The sequence below is a fragment of the Drosophila takahashii genome, chromosome 3R (genome assembly GCF_030179915.1).
Source record: "Drosophila takahashii strain IR98-3 E-12201 chromosome 3R, DtakHiC1v2, whole genome shotgun sequence".
Taxonomy (NCBI): Eukaryota; Metazoa; Arthropoda; class Insecta; order Diptera; family Drosophilidae; genus Drosophila; species Drosophila takahashii.
This window is the reverse complement of record NC_091681.1, coordinates 4,844,535-4,867,860: the sequence shown is the minus strand read 5'-3', so window position 1 is coordinate 4,867,860 and position 23,326 is coordinate 4,844,535. Positions and strand designations below refer to the sequence as shown.

The 23,326-nt window shown below is 41.9% G+C and overlaps 1 protein-coding gene across 4 annotated transcripts in view; it reads right to left on the bottom strand.

Moving 5' to 3' along the window:
- The window catches only part of LOC138913259 (uncharacterized), a 160,786-nt gene that overhangs the window by 57,524 nt on the left and 79,936 nt on the right, over nt 1–23,326 (bottom strand). For all 4 annotated transcript variants that reach the window (XM_070216221.1, XM_070216222.1, XM_070216223.1 and 1 more), the window contains one exon: nt 8,635–8,784. In XM_070216221.1, coding sequence (XP_070072322.1) covers nt 8,635–8,784 — 150 coding nt within the window. The remainder of the gene's footprint in view (nt 1–8,634; nt 8,785–23,326) is intronic.

Here is a 23,326-nt window from a genome sequence, read left to right as displayed (position 1 = left end):
GGCCGATACCGGCGAATTGTCCTGCATGGCACATTCCAGTTTAGGGAACTAAGGAGAAAGGAGGAGTCGACATCACCATTTATTAACTTGTGTATAAACATAACACCGTGACAAATCCTACGGTTGATCAGGGTGGGCATGTCTAGTAAACGCAATCTGGCATTATAGGATGGCAACCGACGGTTAGCGTCCCAGTTAAAACCTCTTAGAGCAAATAACAAAAACTGCTTTTGAACGGACTCTAACATATTTTGGCAAGTTAACGTCTGCGGTGACCATATACATGAACAATACTCTAACGATGGGCGAACAAGAGATACATATAAAAGCTTTGTTGTATACGGGTCATCAAACTCCTTAGACCAACGCTTCGTAAAGGCTAAAAGGCTCCTAGCTTTATTACAAATTAGTGATATGTGATCATTAAAACAAAGTTTATGCTCAAATAAAACTCCCAGGTCTTGTATAGTAGAAATACGGTGAAGGACATTGCTGTCAATGGAGTACGAATACAATGACGGATTACGACGATAAAAGGTCATAACATTACATTTAGAATAGTTAAGATATAAATTATTGAGTTTGCACCAAGTCTGTAAATAGTCAAGATCTAATTGAAGACGAGAACAAGAATCCGGTAATGACATAGACAAACACAGTTTAACGTCGTCAGCAAACATTAAAACAGTTGCGGACTTAATAACTTGAGGTAAGTCATTAATCAACAAGCCAAATAATAAGGGTCCCAAATGACTTCCTTGAGGTACACCAGAGGTAACATTTATAGTTTTGGACGTTATATCATTATATTTCACCCTCTGACAGCGGTCTGTGAGGTATGAAAGTAACCACGCTAACAACTTTGGGGGGAACCCCATAAGATTAAGTTTTTTTATAAGTACGCAGTGGTTTACCGTGTCAAATGCTTTGGAAAAATCCGTATAAATAACATCTGTTTGTTGCTTATGGAGAAAGCCACGGTTTACTAATGAGGTAAACTCAAGCAAATTGGTGGTAGTAGATCGGCACCTGGTGAAGCCATGTTGACATGGCGAAATAAGCGACCTACATTGATGCTGCAATTGACTAGTTATTAATTTTTCGAATAATTTAGGAATAGCACTGAGCTTTGCAATCCCCCTATAGTTAGCAATATCGGACCTATTACCTTTTTTAAACAGCGGAACAATGAAAGATTCCGTCGTTCCAAGAAACTTAGAACGCTTGGTAGAGTGGGCACTTCTGTGGGTGCGTCGGCAGCGTCCTCTAATGCTGCTAGTGTCTTGTGATCAAGCCTTTCTCGTATTAGGAAACCTAAAATTGGATCCCATGTCTGTGTGTCGATTTCTAGACTTTTAAGTGTGCTTAGAGATCTTTCGACAGTATCATGCAGCGCTCGGATTTGAGTAGCCGACCCATTGATGGGCTCGTGGTCAAAAATATTTGCGAGTGCAGTGAAGATTAATATTTTCCCATTTTGGTATCTGGTCTTTAATCGTTGCCAGGTGTCTTCATATTCTCCTTGGGAGAATGCTGTATCTGTTAATATATTTCTTGCTTCCCCTTTAAGTGCACCTTGAAGCAGATGGAGCTTCTGGGCAGGAGGGTACGGTTGATTGTGAACTAGTTCCATGAAGAGGTCGTGGAATTGTGGCCATTGTAGGTATTCCCCAGCAAACTCAGGTAGGTTGACTGGTGGTTGGGATAACGTTAGCTTTAGTGGCGAGTCATCTTTGCGTAACAGCGTCGTCTCGTATTCTTCATAAAGTGACTGTACTTGACACAATTCTGTAGCGGCGATGTCTGAAGCGCCTGGTATTACTTCTATCACATCATGAGCCTGTCTCACCAATGCCCATTGCGCATCGATGTGGCGCTGTAGTGCGGGTGTGATGGTAGTAGCATGGGATGCTAGGTTGAGGGATGATTCCATTTCGGTACATCGTAATTGCAATAGTCGGATTGCCTTGCTTATTGATGCGTCCAGCTCCTTTGGTGCTGGTGGTAGTGGTTTTGCGTCTTCTCGTGGTCGTGCCATTTCTCTAATCTTGGGGTCCCGATCACGAAACTGTTGCCACAGATCCTGTTAGACCTGGTAGCGGTGTTCCTTCTAGAGGACCTTGACGCGGTATGCCTTGTCTGGAGGACTTTTAGTGTTGTGCCTGATCTGGAGGACTTTAGTCTTGTGCCTGAACTGGAGGACTTTTATTGAGGTGCCTGAACTGGAGGACCTTTAGTAATGTGCCTAATCTGGAGGACTTTGGTGTTGTGCCTGAACTGGAGGACTTGAGGTGCCTGAACTGGAGGACCTGTAGTGATATGCCTAAACTGGAGGACTTTAGTGAGGTGCCTGAACTGGAGGACCTTTAGTGATGTGCCTAATCTGGAGGACTTTTAGTGAGCGTGGTTCAAAAGAATTAGTTAATGATTCCTTGTAAGTGTGACCCTTGGAAATGCAAGGATCACGTCGGGGTCACCAATGTTTGATCCCAAGCGTGGCTTGTAGATCAATATAAGTTTGTATACGAGGCCTCTTCCCGGAGGTCAGAAAGGAAGACCGCGGAGTTATAAGATGTGTTGATAACTGATTTATTGTGAATTTGGTACTAGCTTATATACTACTTGGATAACACGGAAGTTTAGTGTAAAGAATAGTGGAATTGGTTGTATTCTGGAGTAGGTCAGAATGCTTTGATTATGGTAGCAGTTTGCATAGTTGGGTCGGTTGACTCTGCAGAAAGTGCTGACTGCTTGGCGGGTCAGTGAGACATCGAGTCAACCGTTGACATTGACTATGTGGAATATGCTGATCAGCAAATAGTATCTGCAGTGGGTGTAACTGGACGCCTGATACTGTTACCATAATACCACTGCTAAAGTTGTTGGTCGTTGATTATGTTGAGCAACATAGAGTACGAACGTTGGTTATGTTGAGCAACATTGATAACGAACAGTTACATTAAAGAACAAATCGTTCGTCACATTACCCTACAACTTTTTAAAGTGCAAAAAAGAAGGGTTCACGCCAAACACTGTGGGATTTGGCTGCATTGGAATTTCGAATTCAAATTTTACAGGGATATGCTCAGTAGATGTAAGCAACTTTCTGCGTTTACACTTTTAAAAAATATTGATTTTTAGAAAAGTTACATTCAAAAAACGAATCGTTCGTCACCTTACCCTACACTCCCCTACATCTATCAGCAACACTGCCATTCGGTCCAGATCAAGACTCGTATCCCATACAAACAGACTTGCTCTCACATTTACCAGACCTATGAACAGAAGAAGACTAAAATGATTTCAACCATCAGACCATTCGATACTTAAACGAAACGTTAGTGGAAAACATATTCCAGACTTAGGCGCATAGCGCCTAATTTTACTTTGTTCACTTTTACCATGGGTGAAAGTGAATTGACTTTCTCATAACACTCACCAATAAACATATTTGTTAAACATATCGAAAAAAAATGTATATATGTAAGGTGGTGAGGCAGAGCTGGGCAGCGAGTACACATTTAGCTCGTTGTGGATGACATTTTGCGATCCAAGAAGGCAGCGAGAGAATGAGCGGAGAAAGGAGAAGGAAGCCAGTCAGAATCAGAAGTCGTCGGAAGCGGTCGCATTATCAGTTGCTAGAGTTGCTAATTAAAGTCGTCTAATCTTGTATTCGGTTGTTACTTATTTTAACATCGTAAACACCAAACTTTCATTATCTCAACATTACATTAATCCTAATAAACAAACCTATTATAATACCAACTCTACATTTGGGGGCTCGATCCGGGTCAGAGATAACTAAAGCTAAAAAGTAGTCGCGTTGTGAAATTTGACACACAAATACATTCATAAATGACGCGTCGAACACCTGCAAAAAAGAATACCAATAAAATAAAGGAGGTGCAGAATAAAATAGAGGAGTTGCAGAACGAGACAATAGAAGACGAAGAAGACAGGAGAATGGAACTTAACGAAATAAAAAAACAAATGGACAATATATTGCAGTTGATGTCTTTAAAAATCCAAATTGATGAAAAGTCCAGACCACACGAGAAGCTGCAAATTGATAATTTCGAGAAAGTGGTGAACGATTTTGACGGTCAAGCTGTTAATCAGTGGTTCGAAACTTTCGAGCAAAACGCAGAAGCGTATGAGCTTACACCCAAACAGATGTATGTCCAAGCGAGAGGCAAGATGGTAGGCACTTTCAAATTGTTTTTGCAGTCGGTGTGTGTGGACGACTACAACGAAATGAAAAGTGTACTGCTTGAGGAATTTGCTAGCAGTCTCAACAGTGCAGATGTTCATCGCCATCTGCAAATCAGAAAGAAAAGGAAGAGCGAATCATTTCACGAGTATATGATTCAATTACGGCATATTGCAGCAGCGGGAAATGTGGAGGAAGCAGCCGTTCTTCGTTACATCGTAAACGGACTAGTTAATGTAAAGAACGAGTACAAGGCTATTCTGTACTCGTGCAAGACGTTTAAGTCCTTAAGAGAGCTGTATGAAATCATCGACCAACTGGACGATAAGCCTCGCAATTCGGGGAATAAAAGCAATGGATAACCAAAAGAAGAACAAAAAAGGAAGGAATTTTGTTTCAAGTGTGGTTCTGCTGAACATAAAATCAAAGATTGCCAGTCTCCAACAAAGTGCTTCAAATGTAACGAGAATGGTCATATGGCTCGAGACTGTCCATTCGTGACCTCAAATGTTCGCAAGGTTCAGACGGATGGATCAGACGTGTCGCTTGTAACAAAGAATATTGCTGAAAAGATAAAGAACATTGACATTTACAAAAGTGTATCTTTGCTGAGTGGTCTGGGTCAGGAAAAAACAAAACCGATTGGATTTTTCACAGCTGATGTTCTTGCCGACCAGTTGTTCACACAACAAAAGTTTTTGGTTGTGCCTAATAACGTGATCGATTGTGGTGCTTTGCTAGGACACGATTTTATCAGAAAGTTTACATGACAATGGCTTCAAGCTGACGGGCTTGAGGGATGAACCAAAGGAACTTGAAGTGCTTGGTGCCGATGTGTACAATATCGTAGAAGAGTCTAACCTTTTTACTGGTTCTCCTAGGTATGAAGAGTCAGTGAACAAATTAATTAAAGAAGTTCAGCAAACACTACCAGAGATTCCAAAACAATGTCCAGTCAAACTAAGCATCACTCCCGATGGCGTAATAAAACCATTTCATCAGTTCCATCTCGGTTGTCCGTGAACGAAGCAGAGGCGGTCAAAAAGCAAGTTGATGAATGGTTGGCCCAAGGCATAATACGTAAGTCAGCATCAAACGTCGCCAGTAGAGTAGTAGTAGTCAAGAAGAAGGATGGTACTCTACGAGTCTGTATTGACTACAGAAAACTGAACCACATGGTTTTGGCTGATCGTTTCCCAGTGCCGTTGATGGAAGAAGTATTGGAAAAGTTACAAGCAGCCACATTTTTCTCAACGCTCGATCTGGAGAACGGTTTTTTCACGTTCCAGTGGACGAGTCAAGCAAGCCGTTAACTGCCTTCGTTACAAAAGAAGGGCTTTTTGAGTTTAATAAAACACCTTTTGGTTTCAAGAATTCACCAGCTGCATTTATTAGATTTGTCAATCAAATATTCCAAGACCTGATCAACAATGACGTTATGCAGTTATACATGGATGATATTATTGTATATGCATCCACAGCTGAAGAATGCATGAACAAAACAAGGCGGGTACTGGAGACAGCAATGGAGTTCGGTTTAAAGATCAATTGGAAGAAGTGTAGCTTTATGCAATCCCGCATAAATTTCTTGGGGCACACTGTGGAAAACGGACGAATTTGGCCAGGGGACGAGAAAACATCAGCAGTGAACAGATTTAAAACTCCCAAAAATATTCGAGCGGTGCAGTCATTTCTTGGACTAACCGGTTTCTTTAGAAAATTTATTCCAGGCTATGCAAATATTGCCCGACCGCTGACCAATCTTCTAAGGAAGGATGTGGAGTTCAAAATAAGAAGTGCAAAGTTGCAGTCGCTTCAGGAGCTCAAAAAGATTTTAACCTGCGAACCAGTACTACACATATACTGCAGAACCGCACACACTGAGCTACACACGTATGCCTGCAAGGATGGTTTTGGGGCAGTTTTACTTCAGATGTTTGATGGCCAATTACACCCTGTTTACTTCTGGAGTAGAAAGACATCCACTTCAGAGGCCGAACGACATAGCTACATCCTCGAGACGAAGGCGATTTATTTGGCACTCAGGAAATTTCGACACTATCTCATGGGCATTCATTTTAAACTTGTCACGGATTATTCAGCGTTTAAGGACACCACTAGAAAAGACGATATTCCGCGCGAAGTTGCAGCCTATGTAATGTATCTTCAGGATTTCACCTGCGATGTTGTGCACAAGCCAGGGGAAAAGATGAAGCACGTGGATCACTTGAGCCAACATCCACAGTCGGTTTGCATCGTCGCAGCAGAAGTAGCAGCACGCATCAAGATAGCAAAGCAAAATGATGACTTCATAAGAGCGATTGCAGTTGTTCTCCAGGATCGTCCGTACCAAAACTTTCAAATGAAAAGAGATATACTCCGCAAAACCGTCGAAGGCAATGACCTTATAGTTGTGCCAAAGTCCATGGAGAAAGAAGTCGTTCGAGAGTCACACGAAGTCGACCACTTTGCAGTACAGAAGACTGTTCATTGCGTAAAGCAGCAGTTCTAGATCCCTCATTTAGAGCGAAAGGTAATGAATTTTATCGCCAACTGTATTAAGTGTATTATTTACAGTAAGAAGCTGGGCAAACAAGAAGGGCTCTTACACTGCATAGTCAAAGGAGACACTCCCCTGCATACACTACACGTGGACCACTTGGGACCGATGGACGCCACCTCGAAGCAATACAAATACATATTGGCATTTGTGGATGGCTTGGCCAAATTTGTTTGGCTTTACCCCACCAAAACTACAGGGAGTGAAGAAGTCATTAAGAGACCGAATGGTCCAATGTTTTTGGATTTCCAAAACGAGTTGTCAGCGATCGAGGAGCAGCCTTTACGTCAGGCGCATTTGAAGAGTGGCTAAACATCAACAAAATCGATCACGTCTGCTCAACTACTGGAGTTGCTCGTGGAACCGATCGATTCTTACTGTCATCGCCAAAATCTCTGCAGAAGAACCAAGCAAGTGGTTTAAATATGTACCTCAGGTGCAAAAGGCTCAACAAAGCTTTCACCCTTTAAAATGTTGTTTGGCACGAAAATGTACACCCAGGCAGAGGAGCGTTTGCAGGAGATTTTAACCGAAGAGTTTGTTTTCCAGTTTAACGTTGAACGAAACCAAATGCGAGAAGAAGCCAGAAAGAATATTGAAGCAGCTCAAAAAGTATACAAACGCAACTATGACAAGCGACGCAAGCACGCTCACATCTACAAGTTAGGTGATTTGGTTGCGATCAAAAGGACACAATTTGTAGCAGGAAGAAAGTTAGCGAGTCCATACTTAGGACCATACGAGATCGTCCAGATTAATCGAAACGGGCGGTACAACGTCCGCAAAGCAGCGGAAGTGGAAGGACCCAATACTACAAGCACCAGCTGCGACAACATGAAGCTATGGAGGTTCATAGAAGATAACGACGACGAATTTGCATCATCTGGGTCAGATGAAGATGAGCAGAAGGGCCGAGTGTAAGGTGGTGAGGCAGAGCTGGGCAGCAAGTACACATTTGGCTCGTTGTGAATGACATTTTGCGATCCAAGAAGGCAGCGAGAGAATGAGCGGAGAAAGGAGAAGGAAGCCAGTCAGAATCAGAAGTCGTCGGAAGCGGTCGCATTATCAGTTGCTAGAGTTGCTAATTAAAGTCGTCTAATCTTGTATTCGGTTGTTACTTATTTGAACATCGTAAACACCAAACTTTCATTATCTCAACATTACATTAATCCTAATAAACAAAACTATTATAATACATATATGTAAGGTGGCATCGGTACAATCACCTCACAAGTTGGCACACCCATCCTTGACACACACCACCCATCATTACCACCCTTTGCTAATATGCTAAATTTGGACAGATGAGAAGTTTGCAGCGCCGAAGAAGACAAGAGAAGGAAGTCGAGAAGTAGTCACAGAAGCAAGTCGAAGAAGCCAGTCGCAGAAGTCGTAATAAAGTTGAATGTTGTCAAAAGTAGTCGCGAATTTCTGTCGGTCATTTGAAATTTATATTTACCTGTTCGGCTATATACTTAATCGTATTTATATTAAATAAACCTATAATCTTATAAAAGATCTTATATATATATATATATATTTCAAATATAGGGGAGAGGTCTGTAGGTTGGTACACCTTTTGTTTTCGATGTGCCATTAGTCTAATAGCTCTAAAAAAAAACAACAAAAAATATTTTTTTCCTCGGTAAAAACTAAAAAACATTTGTTTTTTTAAATTACCAAAAGACGACATTTTGAGAAAGAGGTCTGTAAGTTGGGACACTTTTAAAAGTCGATAAAACTCACACTTAAATAAACTATTCCAAACTTTCCGAAAAAATGTTTTGAGAAAATAGGGTGTTTTTTACAGACCGTCCCGACCTAAATTGTCAATTTAATTTTGTGATTTTTGTCCCGTACTTACTTTCCTCGCGAACACCTTGTGGCTGAGGGCACTGAATGCTTTCGTACTCGGTTCTTCCAAAGCTTGCACTATATACGGCTATTCGGGAGTACGGATTGCACTCCAGTTGCGCTACGTCATTGTGGCAAGCCACTTTACTCCGGAACTCATCTAAAATAAATTAACAAATTTATAATTTTTAATTATTATTTAGTATTATGTGTATGTAAATATATGGGCACTTCCAAAATGTCGCTCAAGACATTTGCACACCTTTAAAGTAGAAAAAAAATTGTAAAACAATGGATTTTAATTTTAATTATGGACTTTTCTTTTTACTCTTCCCAAGCTCTTTTTTTAGTAAAAATCTTGATTTTGTAGCACTTTTAGTTTTTAAGATATCGTTAAAAAACTGCCGTATTCGCTCGGGACAAAAATAGAAGTGGATTTCGTGGAAGTTCATACAACACCAGAAATTGGTGTTGTCAATCACATTCGCTCGGGACATGTCGCTTGGGACAGTTTTGTAAAGCGGATTTCTTTAGTCCAAAAAATAACAAAAAAAATAGCCAAAAACTAACTTTTATGTATATTATTGGGGTTTGTCATAAAAATAAACAATTTATACTCCAAATTTTTAGTTTAGCTCAGGATCCAACTAATAAGAAACTAATATGGCAGCAAAATCATGTGAGATCCGAGCACCTGCTGAACCCCTACGGAAAAGGTGCAGAGAACTTACCATTGCGAAGTGGCAAGAGAGATGGGAACGAAGTAGCACAGGACGTTGGACGTATAAGCTCATCCCAGAACTGCAAAAATGGCTGGGAAGGAAGCATGGACATGTGGACTTCTACTTAACGCAACTGTTGACAGGACATGGGTGCTTTAAATACTATCTAAATAGGTTTAAGCATGAAAGTTATCCGCACTGTCCACTCTGCGAGTCGGATAACGAAGACGCAGAACACGTGTTTTTTGTCTGTCCGAGATTTGAAAATGAAGGAAGAGATCTGAGCATGAGGGCGCCCGCCGCTTGTAACCTGGTGGATATTATGCTTGACTCAGAAGAAAATTGGTCTACTGTATGCAACTTGGCGACAATAGTGCTCAAAAAACTGCGCATCGCAGAAGGACTGCGAAATTCCAATAGGATAGAATCCTAGAGAGCCCTAAGGGCATTCCCCCCCCGGCGAAGTAATACCTAACGGCAGTACCGCCGGGGAAGCGGGGAGGGGGTGGAGTTTTTACTGGGTTAGAGTCCCAGACTTCGGCAAGCTAGCCCAGCTCCGATTTGGCTTTCGATGCTTTTCACCACCACTACAAAAAAAAAAAAAAAAAAGAGGCTAAGACTGCATTGTCCGAAGTGGATCCCTGACACAAAAGGGCACTGGCTTTGGGGTGGTAGGGCCAGCATAAAATACCACGAATTCCTTGGCCAATACACCAGCATATTCCAGGCTAAGCTATGCGCTATTGGACTTTGTGCAGAGCTCAACATACAGCGTGGACAAGGAAAGGACAGCCGAGCAGCAAAAACTCCACTATACAAAGTCACCTCAAAGATAGTCTTAGAGATGAAGAGTAAGCTAAATCTATTGGGCAGTCGAAACAGGCTGGCCCTCAGATGGATTCCGGGTCATAGGGACATATCCGGAAATGAAATTGCCGGGAAAATGGCAAAATTAAGGGCCAATTAGTGCTACTAATATAAGTGTAAACTTGTTGTGCTAGGATAATAATAATAAATAGAAAAAACAGTCCCTAATAGAACCAGAACCCTACTGTGGCATAGAAAGGCACACAATAATAAAATACTTTAGGAAAGAGGAAGGCATAGGAAGGCTGGAGAAATAATCCATGCCTAAGGCAAGCCAAAACTCTTCAAGATAACAGTAACAAGAAGAGGTTTAAGGAACTTATTCAACTAGGGAAGAATTCAGTTAGGATCGATACCGGATTACTAACAGGGCACTGCAGACTGAAAAGTCACCTAGGTAATATAGGAATAACCAGCAGTAGGACCTGCAGATTCTGTGATATGGAGTACGAAACCTCTAAACACATCATCGGAGACTGTCCAGCCTTACCAACCGTAAGAAGCAGAGCCTTAGGAGTTAGAACTCTATCACATGAGCTCTTAGAAAGTATCCTTTTAAACATTTTTAATGTCGCGCCCGTAATCAAAAAGCCTAATTTTTTCTTTTCACTTGTCAAATTTGCGATACATATTAACCATGCCTAAAGCAAGGATAACACTAGTTTACAAAATAATAATCTTGAAGTGCTTCAAAACTTCCCAGGGGCGTGTTGTAAAAGCATGTGTGTTTTACATAATTCACGGTTCGGAAAAAAGCACACACTGGAAAAAACTTGTGTTATCAACATGTTAAATGTCAAAGTGCTAAGTTCACAAAAAGTTATTGACTTGTGTGTAAAAAATTGTATCCTAAATATGTTAGAAACATAAATGGGCGCGTTCAGAAGAACAACACGATCACTGATGGATTTCTTACGATAGTTCTGCTGAACGCACATGATCACTGATCAGGTACACAGAGAGAACTCTGGCGTTCTGAAATTGAGTATTTGTATTCTCATTTTCAAGATGTACTGATTTTGAGTACAAATTTTGAGAAAAAACTTATATTGAGTACAAATTGAACTCACTCTAAGAAAAAGAAGAGAGAACGCTATAGTCGGGTTGGTGTCCCGTCACTCAGCTAAAGTCAGGTTGGTGTCCCGACTATTTAATATTCGAACCTCAGCTAAAGGGAGTGCGAGGGAGATAGATATATACATTTTGATTGCGTATAACTTTTTAATGAATGGTCTGATTTGAAAAATGTCTTTTACATTTATAATATATATAGGTATAAGTATACACAACAAAATTGCATTTATACTTCTCAGAAATCTTTAAAAGTGTGGGCGCCAGACACATTTTAAAATTGTTAGTGGGCGACTGTGGGCGTTTGAGGGGGCGTGGCGCTCGGTTGAAATAAACTTGCGCTGCGTAGGAGGCCCAAGAATATGTGTGGAAAATCTTAACCTTCTATCTTTTGTAGTTTCCGAGATCTCATACAGACAGACACACGGACAAACGGACATGGCTAGATCGACTTGGCTAGTGACCCTGATCAAGAATATATATACTTTATGGGGTCGGAAACGCTTCCTTCTAGCTATTACATACTTTTGCACGAATACAATATGCCCTTTTACTTTACGAGTAACGGGAAATGTCATTTTTCAAATCGGACCATTTATTAAAAAGTTATACACAATGAAAATTGTTTATATATCTATCTCCCTCGCACTCCCTTTAGCTGAGGTTCGAATATTAGATTGTCGGGACACCAACCCGAGTGCAGCGTTCGCACTCCCTTTAGCTGAGGGACAGGCATTAGATAGTCGGGACACCAACCCGACCATAGCGTTCTCTCTTGTTTTATTATGGTATAATCAGACCAATTCCACTTAATGTTTATAGTCCAATTGATTGCAAGCATTACAATTTAAATCTTATACGCGGTTTGGACATTGCTGAATGTGATGCTTGTTTGACCCAGCCGGTTAGTGCGCGCGTGCATGAACACAAGGGTCGGGGGTTCGAGTGACGGAGAAGGCGACTTGGGTCGAAAAGTAAGTTTGTTTTATTTATAACAGTTTATTATTCACAAAATTATGAAGCAATTAACATGTACTGTTTAGCCCTTAAAATAATGTGTAAGTAAGAAAGGAAGTTCTCCGGATTGAGAATTTTTTTCTCAATTACATAATTTTTCAGTACTCAATTTAAGAAATGGCAAGTATCCAAGAAATTTCCAAAAATGAGTATAATTTTTACTCATACAGTACAATTTGTACTCACTTTGAGAAAAATGTACCAAATAAATAGAAAAAGTCTTTAATTTGAGTAAAAAAATTTTGACTAATTGGTACTGATAGTTAGTATTTTGTACTAAGAATGAGTATTTTTGTTCATGCTTAATTTTCAAGGACTAAAATAATCAATTTGAGTACAAATTACTTAAATTATTCTCTCTGTGTAGGGTAAAAATAGTACGCTACCTTTTCTTGATACATTGTATCAAGATGGCATGTTTCGATAGTTGAAATATCAAAACTTATTAACATAATAAATAATAACTTCGGTGGAATTCTTTACAATTGTTAAGCCATTTTTGATTTTTATGTATCCACGATAGCTGTGTGCAATGCTGCAGTTGCAAGGCGGGAAAAATATAATTTTTCAAATTGCGCGCGCAATAATTGATATATATTTTAAAGTTATCTCATCGAAATCTATCATGAGGGTTCAGCAGAACAAACTTGATCACAGATTACTGATCCATCAGCGATCAATGGTCATGTTGTTCTGCTGAACCAGCCAATAACGCACACATGTCATTTGTGTTATTTACACGACGTGTTATTAAGACGATACAGCGTGTTTTTTTTTAACACAACGAGTTTTTAATATTAAAGGGTAAAAATTGTTTGTTGAACTGAAAAATTCACGGCTTTCTAGTGTACAAGAATTCGTATACAGTGTGCCACTTAAATCTTCATACTCCAGTCTTTTTTGATTAATTGGCAAATCGCTCCTTTATTGAAGGACATTCAAAAAAAGTGAGTATGCCATGTTGTTTGTTTCCCTTTTGTTAATAATAATCAAAAAAATAATAATAACTTTTTCATTTATTTAACATACAAAATAAGGAAAAACTAAAAAAAAGTCGACATTTGGCACCACAAAAGTCGGTCAAAAATCGGTCAACAACTTAACGACACAGCTAGTTCCGGTGTAGTCCCTATGTCTGAAAGTCAAGCTCCAACAAAATCCTCAGAGCCGGCGGAGTCAATCAATTCGTTGCCGACCATGCCCACAGGTTCAGGTTCTCAGCTGGGAAATGTTCAGACCGCTGCTGGGGGGCATAAGATACTCTCAGTTGTCCCACATAGGAAGCAATTGTTTGTTTCAAGATTTACGCCTGATACCACATCTGAGGATGTTTTGAAATTTATTCGAGAAAAATTCCCATCCGAGGATATTGTGGTGGAACAATTTAGATTTTCACATGCCCGTAGGATATCGTCCTTCAAAATTTTTTCCCCGCCTGATGTGCTTAATATACTACTTTCTGAAAGCTTTTGGCTTAATGATGATCTGGTATTCAAAGAATTTGTTCCATATAAACCGAGAACAAATAACAGGCCTTCCACGGCGCCAAAAAACTAAAAAGTTTATTTTTGGCTTACAAAAATGTTAGACGACTTAACATGAAGCTACCCAAGCTTTATGCTGACTCCTCGGCATTTACGCACGATATTTTGGCTTTTACTGAAACTTGGCTGAAACCAGAGATAACCGACTCTGAAGTTCTGTCTAACAATTTTAATACCTATAGAACCGATCGCCTTTCCCGTAGGGGGGGGGGGGGCGGCGGTTTAATTTCCGTCACCTTTACCATAAGTTCTGAGAGAATTCACTCTCATGCCTCTAATGACATTGAATTTGTTTGTGTGAAAGTTTCCCTGCAATCTTTGTCTATTTTTATTACATGTTCGTATATTCCGCCTGGCTCTGACCTAATAATTTAAGAGCAACATCTATCTGCTATTAAATCTATTCTATCCTTTTTTTCCAATAGGGACCTTTTTATTGTTTTGGGTGACTTTAATCTCCCTAATATATCTTGGTCCCCCCCTGCTGACCCACTTGTTGCTTTACCTTTATCCACCCATGATTTTGTGGATGGCCTTTTAGAATTATCGTTACAGCAAGTTAGTTTTATACGAAATTCATAAAATCGACAATTAGATCTTGTGTTTGTTTCAGAGCCGTCTGAAGTCACAGTATCTAGAATTGACGCTCTTGTGGTACCAGAAGACCGATACCACCCAACTATGGTGCTATTCCATGTATTTAAATCGTTGTAAATTTAAATTTTTACAAATGATCCGAAGCAGTTTTTGTCTTTGTCGTAAGTCGTAAGCGTTAGTCATCAGCTTTGCCTTCATCGGTTCGATTTAACTCGATTTAACATCGACTGACTCTGAAATTGCTGATTTATTTTCCGACTTGAAATCCCCTTGAGGAACCTCATAAACGGAATGGACCCATCCAATGTACGAACTGTCAAGAATATGACCATACGAGAACATACTGCAAACTTCGCGCAGTCTGCGTTGTCTGCGGGGATGCACATTTAACTATGGATTGCCCTCTAAATAAGGAGAATCAATCTGCCAAAAAATGTAGCAACTGTGGGGAAAACCACACGGCCAACTACAGAGGTTGCCGTATTTATATAGAGATGAAAAACCGCCTAACCCAAAAAATACCTGCAGCTAGAAACCCAGCCATCCGCCAAAATCTTCCATACATACCATCAACAACGACACCGGGAGTCTCTTTTGCTCAGGCGCTGAGCTACAACAACGGGTCAAACACATCCCAATTACCTAGTGGTATAGAATTAACGCTGGCAACTATAACAAAAACAATGGGAGCAATGCAGCAAACTCTGCAGGAGCTTGTGCGCACTCAAAATCTCCTCCTGGAGTTTCTAGTCAAACAAAAATCTTAGATGATTACTCTTAAAATATCTTTCTGGAATGCGAATGGCATTTCGCAGCACAAATACGAGCTTATGCAGTTCCTTGATCAATATGACATTGACGCCATGCTCATATCAGAGACTCACTTAACAAATAAAAACTGTTTTCATCTTACTGGCTGTACATTTTATTCGACAAATCACCCTGATAGGAAGGGAGGTACTGGAATTCTGATAAAGAATCGCATTAGGCATTACGAGATGCCATCATTAGCTATGATTTATATTCAAGCAACAGCAGTACACCTCGAAACCCAAAGCGGCTACCTAAACCTAGCCTCTATATACTGCCCACCGCGCTTCGCTATTACCGAAGCAGAATTCCTAAACTTCTTCGATGTATTGGGTGACCGCTTTATAGCAGCTGGTGACTACAATGCAAAGCACACCCACTGGGGATCTCGACTCATCAACCCCAAGGGAAAACAACTTTACAACGCGATTATAACTTCGCGAAACATGCTTGACTTTATTTCTTCGGGTAAGCCTACATATTGGCCAACAGATCCAAATAAGAAACCTGACCTGATTGATTTTTCTATCACAAGAAGAGTGCCGCAGGCTCAAGTGCGTGTGGAGCACTTATCAGATCTATCATCAGATCATTCGCCCATCTTGCTTCACCTGTACGACCACCCTCAGGTTACAGAACGGTTACATTCTCTAACTACTGGTAAAACAGACTGGCTCAAATACAGAAAGTCTGTAAGTACTCATTTTAATGACCGCCCAAACATTACCTTTGAAGAAGACCTCGACAATTCAGTTGAAAAGTTAGTGAATGTTATTACACTGGCTGCACCACATTCCACGCAACCTGTAACATCTAATAAACCATTTAACAGCAGACGTGCTTCTAGGCACATCGAAGAACTGCTATACAATAAGAGAAGGCTTCGTCGAGAGTGGCAAGCCCATGGATCCCCAGCCTCCAAGGAGCGCCTAAAAATAGCCAACTGCATGCTCCGCAAAGCACTAGAAGCTGAGAAAAATAGAGATGAACTATCCTTTATGAAGCAACTCTCACCAAATAGCAAAAGATATCCACTGTGGAAAGCTAAGTCAGGCATATGTCCACCAATAGAAAGTGAATCACCCCTACATACGCAAACAAGAACTTGGGCCCGCAGCAACGAAGAGAGGGCGAATACATTTGCCCTCCATATAGAAAATGTCCTCAAACCACTTAGAGCAACGAATAGCTTTGTGCTGCCAATAATCTCCAATCCTGAAGCTAGCCCGCAAATTATATTCCATCCAGAAGAAGTTACAAGAATCATACAGTCCCAAGACAAAAAAAAAGCGCCGGGTCACGATCTCATCACCCCAAAAATGATTGTAGAACTGCCAAGCTGTGCAATACATCTTCTTACCATAATATTGAACAGCATGATGAATTTGGGATATTATCCTCAACAATGGAGGAAGTCTGTTATCATAATGATCCATAAAGCCGGAAAGGACAAGTCCCAGCCATCGTCATATAGGCCAATCAGCCTTCTGCCGTGCCTATCAAAGATATTTGAAAAGCTGCTCCTCAGTCGCATCAAGCAATACTTACAAGCCCACAATGCAATACCAATGCACCAATTCGGATTTCGTGAAAAACACGGAACTATTGAACAAGTGAACCGGATAACCTCCGAGATACGAAATGCATTTGAAAGGCGAGAATATTGCTCCGCTGTCTTTCTGGATGTCGCACAGGCCTTCGACCGCGTGTGGCTGCACGGCTTAATTCATAAAATCAGATTAATACTTCCACAAAGCACCCATACAATTTTGGAGTCCTCTCTTCAGAAAACAAGCTTTGCAGTGCGATGCAAAGATTTCCTCTCTGATTATCATCCAATAAAAGCTGGAGTACCCCAAGGAAGTGTGCTTGGGCCGACATTGTTTATTATTTATACTGCCGACCTCCCGACATTCACTGTTACAACAACCTCAACCTTCGCTGATGATACTGCTATCCTAAGTCGGTCTAAATGTCCTCTTAGAGCAACGCAACACCTAGCAGATCACTTCGTGCTAGCAGACTGGCGCATAAACGTTAGCGAACAAAAATGTAAACATGTTGCTTTTACCCTAAACAGGCAAACCTGCCCTTCACTATCCCTGAACAACATTATTATGCCACAAACAAATGAAGTAACATTTCTAGGAGTCCACCTGGATAGACGACTCACTTGGCGTAAACATATCGAAGCTAAGAGAAATCATTTAAAATTTAAAGCCAGCAATCTACATTGGCTTATTAACGCCCGCTCGCCACTAAAATTAGAGTACAAAATACTTTTGTATAATGCAGTCCTAAAACCAATTTGGACTTATGGGTCCGAGCTATGGGGAAACGCATGTGCCAGCAACTTAGAAATAATCCAGAGAGCTCAATCAAAGATATTAAGAACTATAACAGGGGCACCGCGGTATATACGGAATGAAAATATTCATAAAGATCTAAACATAGGCTTAGTTAAAGACGAACTCGACAAAGCGAAAGCAAAGTATAATCTCAAGATCCAGGCCCATCCTAATGACCTTGCGCGGTCTCTAATCTGGACCACAAGCTATACACGACTCCGGCGAAGAGACCTCCCCACCCAGCAGCAATAGTTAGGGCCGTTATTCTAAATAATTTATTTGTAATTAATTAAAATATATAAACTAAATTAAGTTTTGCAAACTTGTCGTTAGTCTCTAAGAAAGAACATTCAATAAATAAAATACCGTTAAAAAAAAAAAATTCCGACTTTTTCCAAACTACTTATAGCTCTTCTTCATGGTCAGAATCAAACTACCGTAATCCCTTAAATCGGGCAAATTGTATTTTTTCACCTATAATTACCGAAAGTTCTCTCTTAAAAGATTTAACAACAACAACGTTAACTTACTCTCCCGGTCCTGATGGATTTCCTGGGTGTGTGCTTAAGTTTTGTGCATCAACCATTTGCAAACCTATTCTTAAACACTTTTATTTGTCTATTTCATCATCAGTTTTTCCAACTATCTGGAAGGACTCTTTTATTATTCCTCTTCACAAAAAGGGTGCGAAGGCGGGTGCCCAGAATTATAGAGGTATTTCTAAATTGTCGGCAATTCCAAAAGCCTTTGAACGTATCATCACATCCCATTTGCAACATTTATGTTCCTCGCTAATATCACCGTGTCAGCATGGTTTCGTTAAGCGAAGATCGACTACCACCAACCTACTTGAATTGTTATCTATTGTAATCAATGGATTTAACAATAAAATGCAGACCGACGTTATATATACAGATTTCAGTAAAGCCTTTGATTCCGTTAACCACTCTCTTCTTTTATTCAAACTAGACTTGCTTGGGTTTCCATGTAATCTTCTAACTTGGATTTCAAGTTATTTGAATGGGAGGACTCAGAGGATTATATTTAAGAACGCTGTTTCTAAAATGATCCACGTGACATCTGGAGTGCCCCAGGGTAGTCATCTGGGCCCTTTGCTATTTACTCTGTTTATAAACGATCTTTCCTCTATCATAACAAATTCTCGAGTACTAATGTATACTGATGATGTTAAGCTTTGTTTGACGTACAATAATATAGAGACTGGTTTCGGCTTACAATTAGACATTGATAATTTTCAAGTACGGTGGGTGTATAACCTCATAAATTTGAACAGTCTGAAATGCAACGTAATGACGTATAGAGTCGGTACAAAAAAATGTCTTCTTTTTGCTCTTCGTAGTTTGAACTAGGATCAAAACGTAAGGCTACCTTCCTACCAAAGTAGATTACTATTGCTTAATTTACCTACACTTGAAAACCGTAGAATAATGCTTAATCTTATAAGAGGTGATATTGATTCTGTAGAACTAGTAAACCGTTTAACTTTTAATGTTCCCGTTAGACTAACACAAAATTATTACCCTCTTAATTTGCCTCGATGTACATCAAATTTTACTCTGCATGAGCACTTTCGTGTTCTATGTAATAATTATAACAATCTTTATCATTTAATTTGCACTTCTACTTCTATCCCTGTATTAAAAACTAAAATTGTATCTCATTAGCTTCAATCTTAGTTCATAATCTATATAATCTTTATATGTCCCGTCTCTATTTGTTTCATGTATTTTTTCTCGCGAACTCGCATTTTTGCCCTTATTGATAAAGGGCGCATAACAAGCACGTGCTTGGTATCGTTGGGCCACTTGTTTGTACTGCTCGTAGTGCATCAACGTCCATCATATAAAATAAATTAGGAAAGCAGAAATATATACAGGTACTAACGGTAGAAGAGAAAAAGGTTGAAGAGTTCCGCGGGTCAGGTTGCCGATCGTCCTTTTGGCTCGTTGCGTCGACTCCGTTCTCGGCGCCTTAAGTCCTTCAGGATGCCGGCAGCCATATTGGCTACCGCATCCCAATTCCTCTGGTTTTCCAGCATGCAGTTGATCACGTTATTCACTGTCAGGAAGCGCTCGGTCTTTGATTCAGCTTCGGCTCAGTTCCTCGCGTATATGGGGCAGATGAAGAATGCGTGCTCCGCGTCTTCGATGTTCGCTATGCCGCAGTGGTCGCAGGAGGTGTTTGGCCCGTGCTTGAACCTGTGCAGGTACGCTTTAAAGTATCCGTGCCCGGAGATCATCTGAGTGAGGTGGAAGTCTACCTGTCCGTGTCTTCTCTGCAGCCGAGGGATGAGATTGGGGATTAACCTGTGCGTCCACCGTCCTGTGTCCACATTGGTCCACCTCCTTTGCCAGGCTTCAATTGTACTGCTGCGCTGATCCTGCTTCCTGTACTCCCCGTCCTTGCTTGTAACTATTGAAGTTGAACCGACTCGAATTGTTGCTTTTTCAACAATCTTCCTGCTGCTTATGAGCACTGCCTCCGGACTGAAGAGGACCTGTTACCTGGTACTCATGCTCACCGACGTCAGAGGAGTATGTGAGCACTCTGTCCGGTAAGGTAGTCCGAAATTCCCATGAGATGAAGCGCTTGCAGGACAGTTGGCAGAGTTAAAGGGATTCTTAACATCCAGTGTGCAGACGAGGCAGTACTCTTTTGAGCCGCCTAGCCATATTTCTCTGTTACGGCACAAACCTAATTGGCAGCACAGATTAGTTGGCAACGCGACGTACGAACAGCTGATGGCTGCCCATCGCCGGCGAAGGGTTACGCTGGGCGAATAGCTAATAAGAACAAGAGAAGAAAACGCGTGGAAGCTGCAAGTTAACCGGAGAGCCGTAAAAGTTTTTTAGTCTTTCTTTAATTCTTTCCACACCAATTTCCACATTGCCCGGCGAGGCAATATTCTAAAAAACTTCTGGTGGAAAACTTCAGCAGCAAATTGAACCATCTACGACCACGATCTGGAGAGAGATCGACGCGTGCACCGGAGATTATTACGACACGAGAAGGTTCAATTTGCACCGCTTTATAAGCGCTTGGTTCGTGTATAACCACACATCCTGGATCCGCGTGGTCAGAAGGCAGCCATCGACTACATATAATGGATGACGCAAGTGATCAACAGGCCGGAGTGGAGAGTGGGGATCTCAGCGAATTAATGGAAAATATTGCAACGAACTGATTATTTAGGTCTGCTCGCTACGAGATTCGTGCGGCTAGCTCAGTAAGGTTGTGTGTTCGTCCCACTAAATTTATATAAACGTGACCGCCCAGTAGATTAGTGAGAAAGCATAATACAGTGTTCTTGTAGGCTCGGCTGGCCTTGGTGTTGCCACTGGTGGCCGTCGATGACTCCTGGTCGCCTTGATGACTCGGTGCTCTCCTCGTCGAATTAACGTTCAGGTTCTGTAGCTCCCTCGACGATCCTTGAAGCTCCCTGAAGATGCTGAAGCTCCCTGAAGACGCTGAAGCTCCCTGAAGACGCTGAAGCTCCCTGAAGACGCTTGGCGTTGCTCGTCACTGATGCGGGGGATCGGCGACTATTCGTAGTGCCCCAGACTCGCCAGGAGATCAGCTGCGCGGGTTTAGGGAAGCGTCACCGTTCTCAGACTAGGGTGAACAGAGGCCGCGATCTCAAGGAATCTCTCCTGTCGATGCCACCACCTGTCCCTTGCTCTGTCCCGGATGGTCCCACTAGTGTATCGCTCAGGTCGCGCTGGCAATCCAAGTTACGCAGGGATGCTGCCGAGCGCTTCACTTCGCTTCTACGCCTAGTGCAGACGAACGTTCCGCCCTAGCTTCACCCTTTGGCTTATCGCCCGTGACGTTTCCTCGTAGCGCGATCTGTCGCGATGCGTTGGCTGGCTCTGCCTGCGCGGTTGGACGTGGGCGTGGCTTCTGGTACTCGGGATCGTGGTCGTACGCCGATCCGGGACTACACGACTCAACCGTAGGGCTCTTATGGAGTTCTCCACTTGAGGCCACGAACGCTCGACCGATCTCCCTTCTGGCTCGCTTCACTCGGGGTTCAGATACACGCCGCTCCGGGATTACACGACTCAAGCCGCAGGGCTCTTCTGGAGTTCTCCACTTGAGACCACAACCGATTGACCGATCTCCCTTCTGGCTGATCGTGATCGACTGATCCTGCTACCAGCGCCCGACGGCTTTATATAGGGCCTCCGGGTACCGTTATTTCCCCTTTGTGCTCTGTCCGCGGCAACTCTCCAATGCAGGTCCCAAGTCCAAGGTTCCTGACTGACTCCCTTGCACTTCGCACACGGCCTTAGTTGTTGTTCTGCTTGTTGCTGTCGTCCCGCTGCTTTCAATGGTGCATGTGGCACGCCTGTGTGCCGCTTGGTTGCCGAGATGTGGCACTTGACCTCCTAGTCCGAAGTCCACGGCTGAGTCCAAAGTCCGGTGCCTATTCCGTTAATTCCTTTTGAGAAGTCTCCACTCTCTCTCTCTGTCTGTACCCTCGCTCTCCCGACTCTCACTCTCCAAACTCTCTCCTTTAGAGTTTTCTCTCTCCACCTGAAGTCTCCATTCTCTCTTCACCTTGAAGTCTCCACTCTCTCTTCGCCGCGCCGCTACTACGCTAATTCGCCGTAACTGGTATGCGGCCGGCGATCCGTTATTCTGGTTTGCTGCTATTTGTTGGGAGTTTTCAACTCCTCACAACATTAAAGGCTTAACGTCTGTTACGGATTATGCGAGCACAAGTCAGAGCACTTGGGGCACAAGCCCACAGATGAATACACAGATAGTCGCGCCGGCAGCGTCAGAAGTATGCTTAAATGCATCGCAAATAGCAACAAGACAAGTTATTAGTAAGGACTTGCCTTGCTTTTCTGGAAATTCAGAAGAATGGCCAATGTTTATTGTGAACTTTGAGCAGTCCACTAAAAGGTGTGGATTCAGCGACCAGGAAAATCTAATGAGGTTGCAAAAATGCTTGAAAGGTGCGGCTTTGGATGCAGTACGAGGAAAATTAATGATGCCTGCCACAGTTAAGCAAACGATCGAGACATTACGTATGTTATATGGCCAACCAGAAGCTATATATCATGCCCTGCAATAAAAGCTACGTATGGAACCCGCTGTTAAATTGAGCAGCATGGAGAGTTTGGTACGCCTAGCGCTGGCGGTCCAAAACTACAGGGCGACCGTAGATAGGACTTTCCGCCTGTCTGAACGATCCGATGCTTTTACGAGATCTTTTGGAGAAGTTGCCCTTCGATAGGAAGCTGGATTGGGCGAGGCAGAGCGCAGGATTTCAGAGAGTAGATATCGCAATTTTTGATGACTGGCTATTCAGAGTAGCAACCTGCGCGAGCACAGTGAAGTCAATAAATTCAGGCAACAATGACAGACAACGAGAAAAGAATCCAAGGGTCCGGCTAATGGTTCATAACGACGCCTTATGTAGAAAGTGCACTGGCATTCATCAGTAGGAGGAATGCAGAGAATTTCGTGCCTTAAGCGTGCCCGATAGATGGAATTTCATAAAGGAGAGCAAATCGTGCTGGAGATGCTTTGGAAAACACTTCATACGACATTGCAGAGCATCACGAAACTGTTCCGTGGATGGATGTACGAGAAAGCACAATTTCCTCCTTCACAACGGAAATCAAAATGCAAGCAGAGCTGAAAACAGGACAAATGACAGCGAACCTGCAGCCTGCACTCTGATCGAGACACAT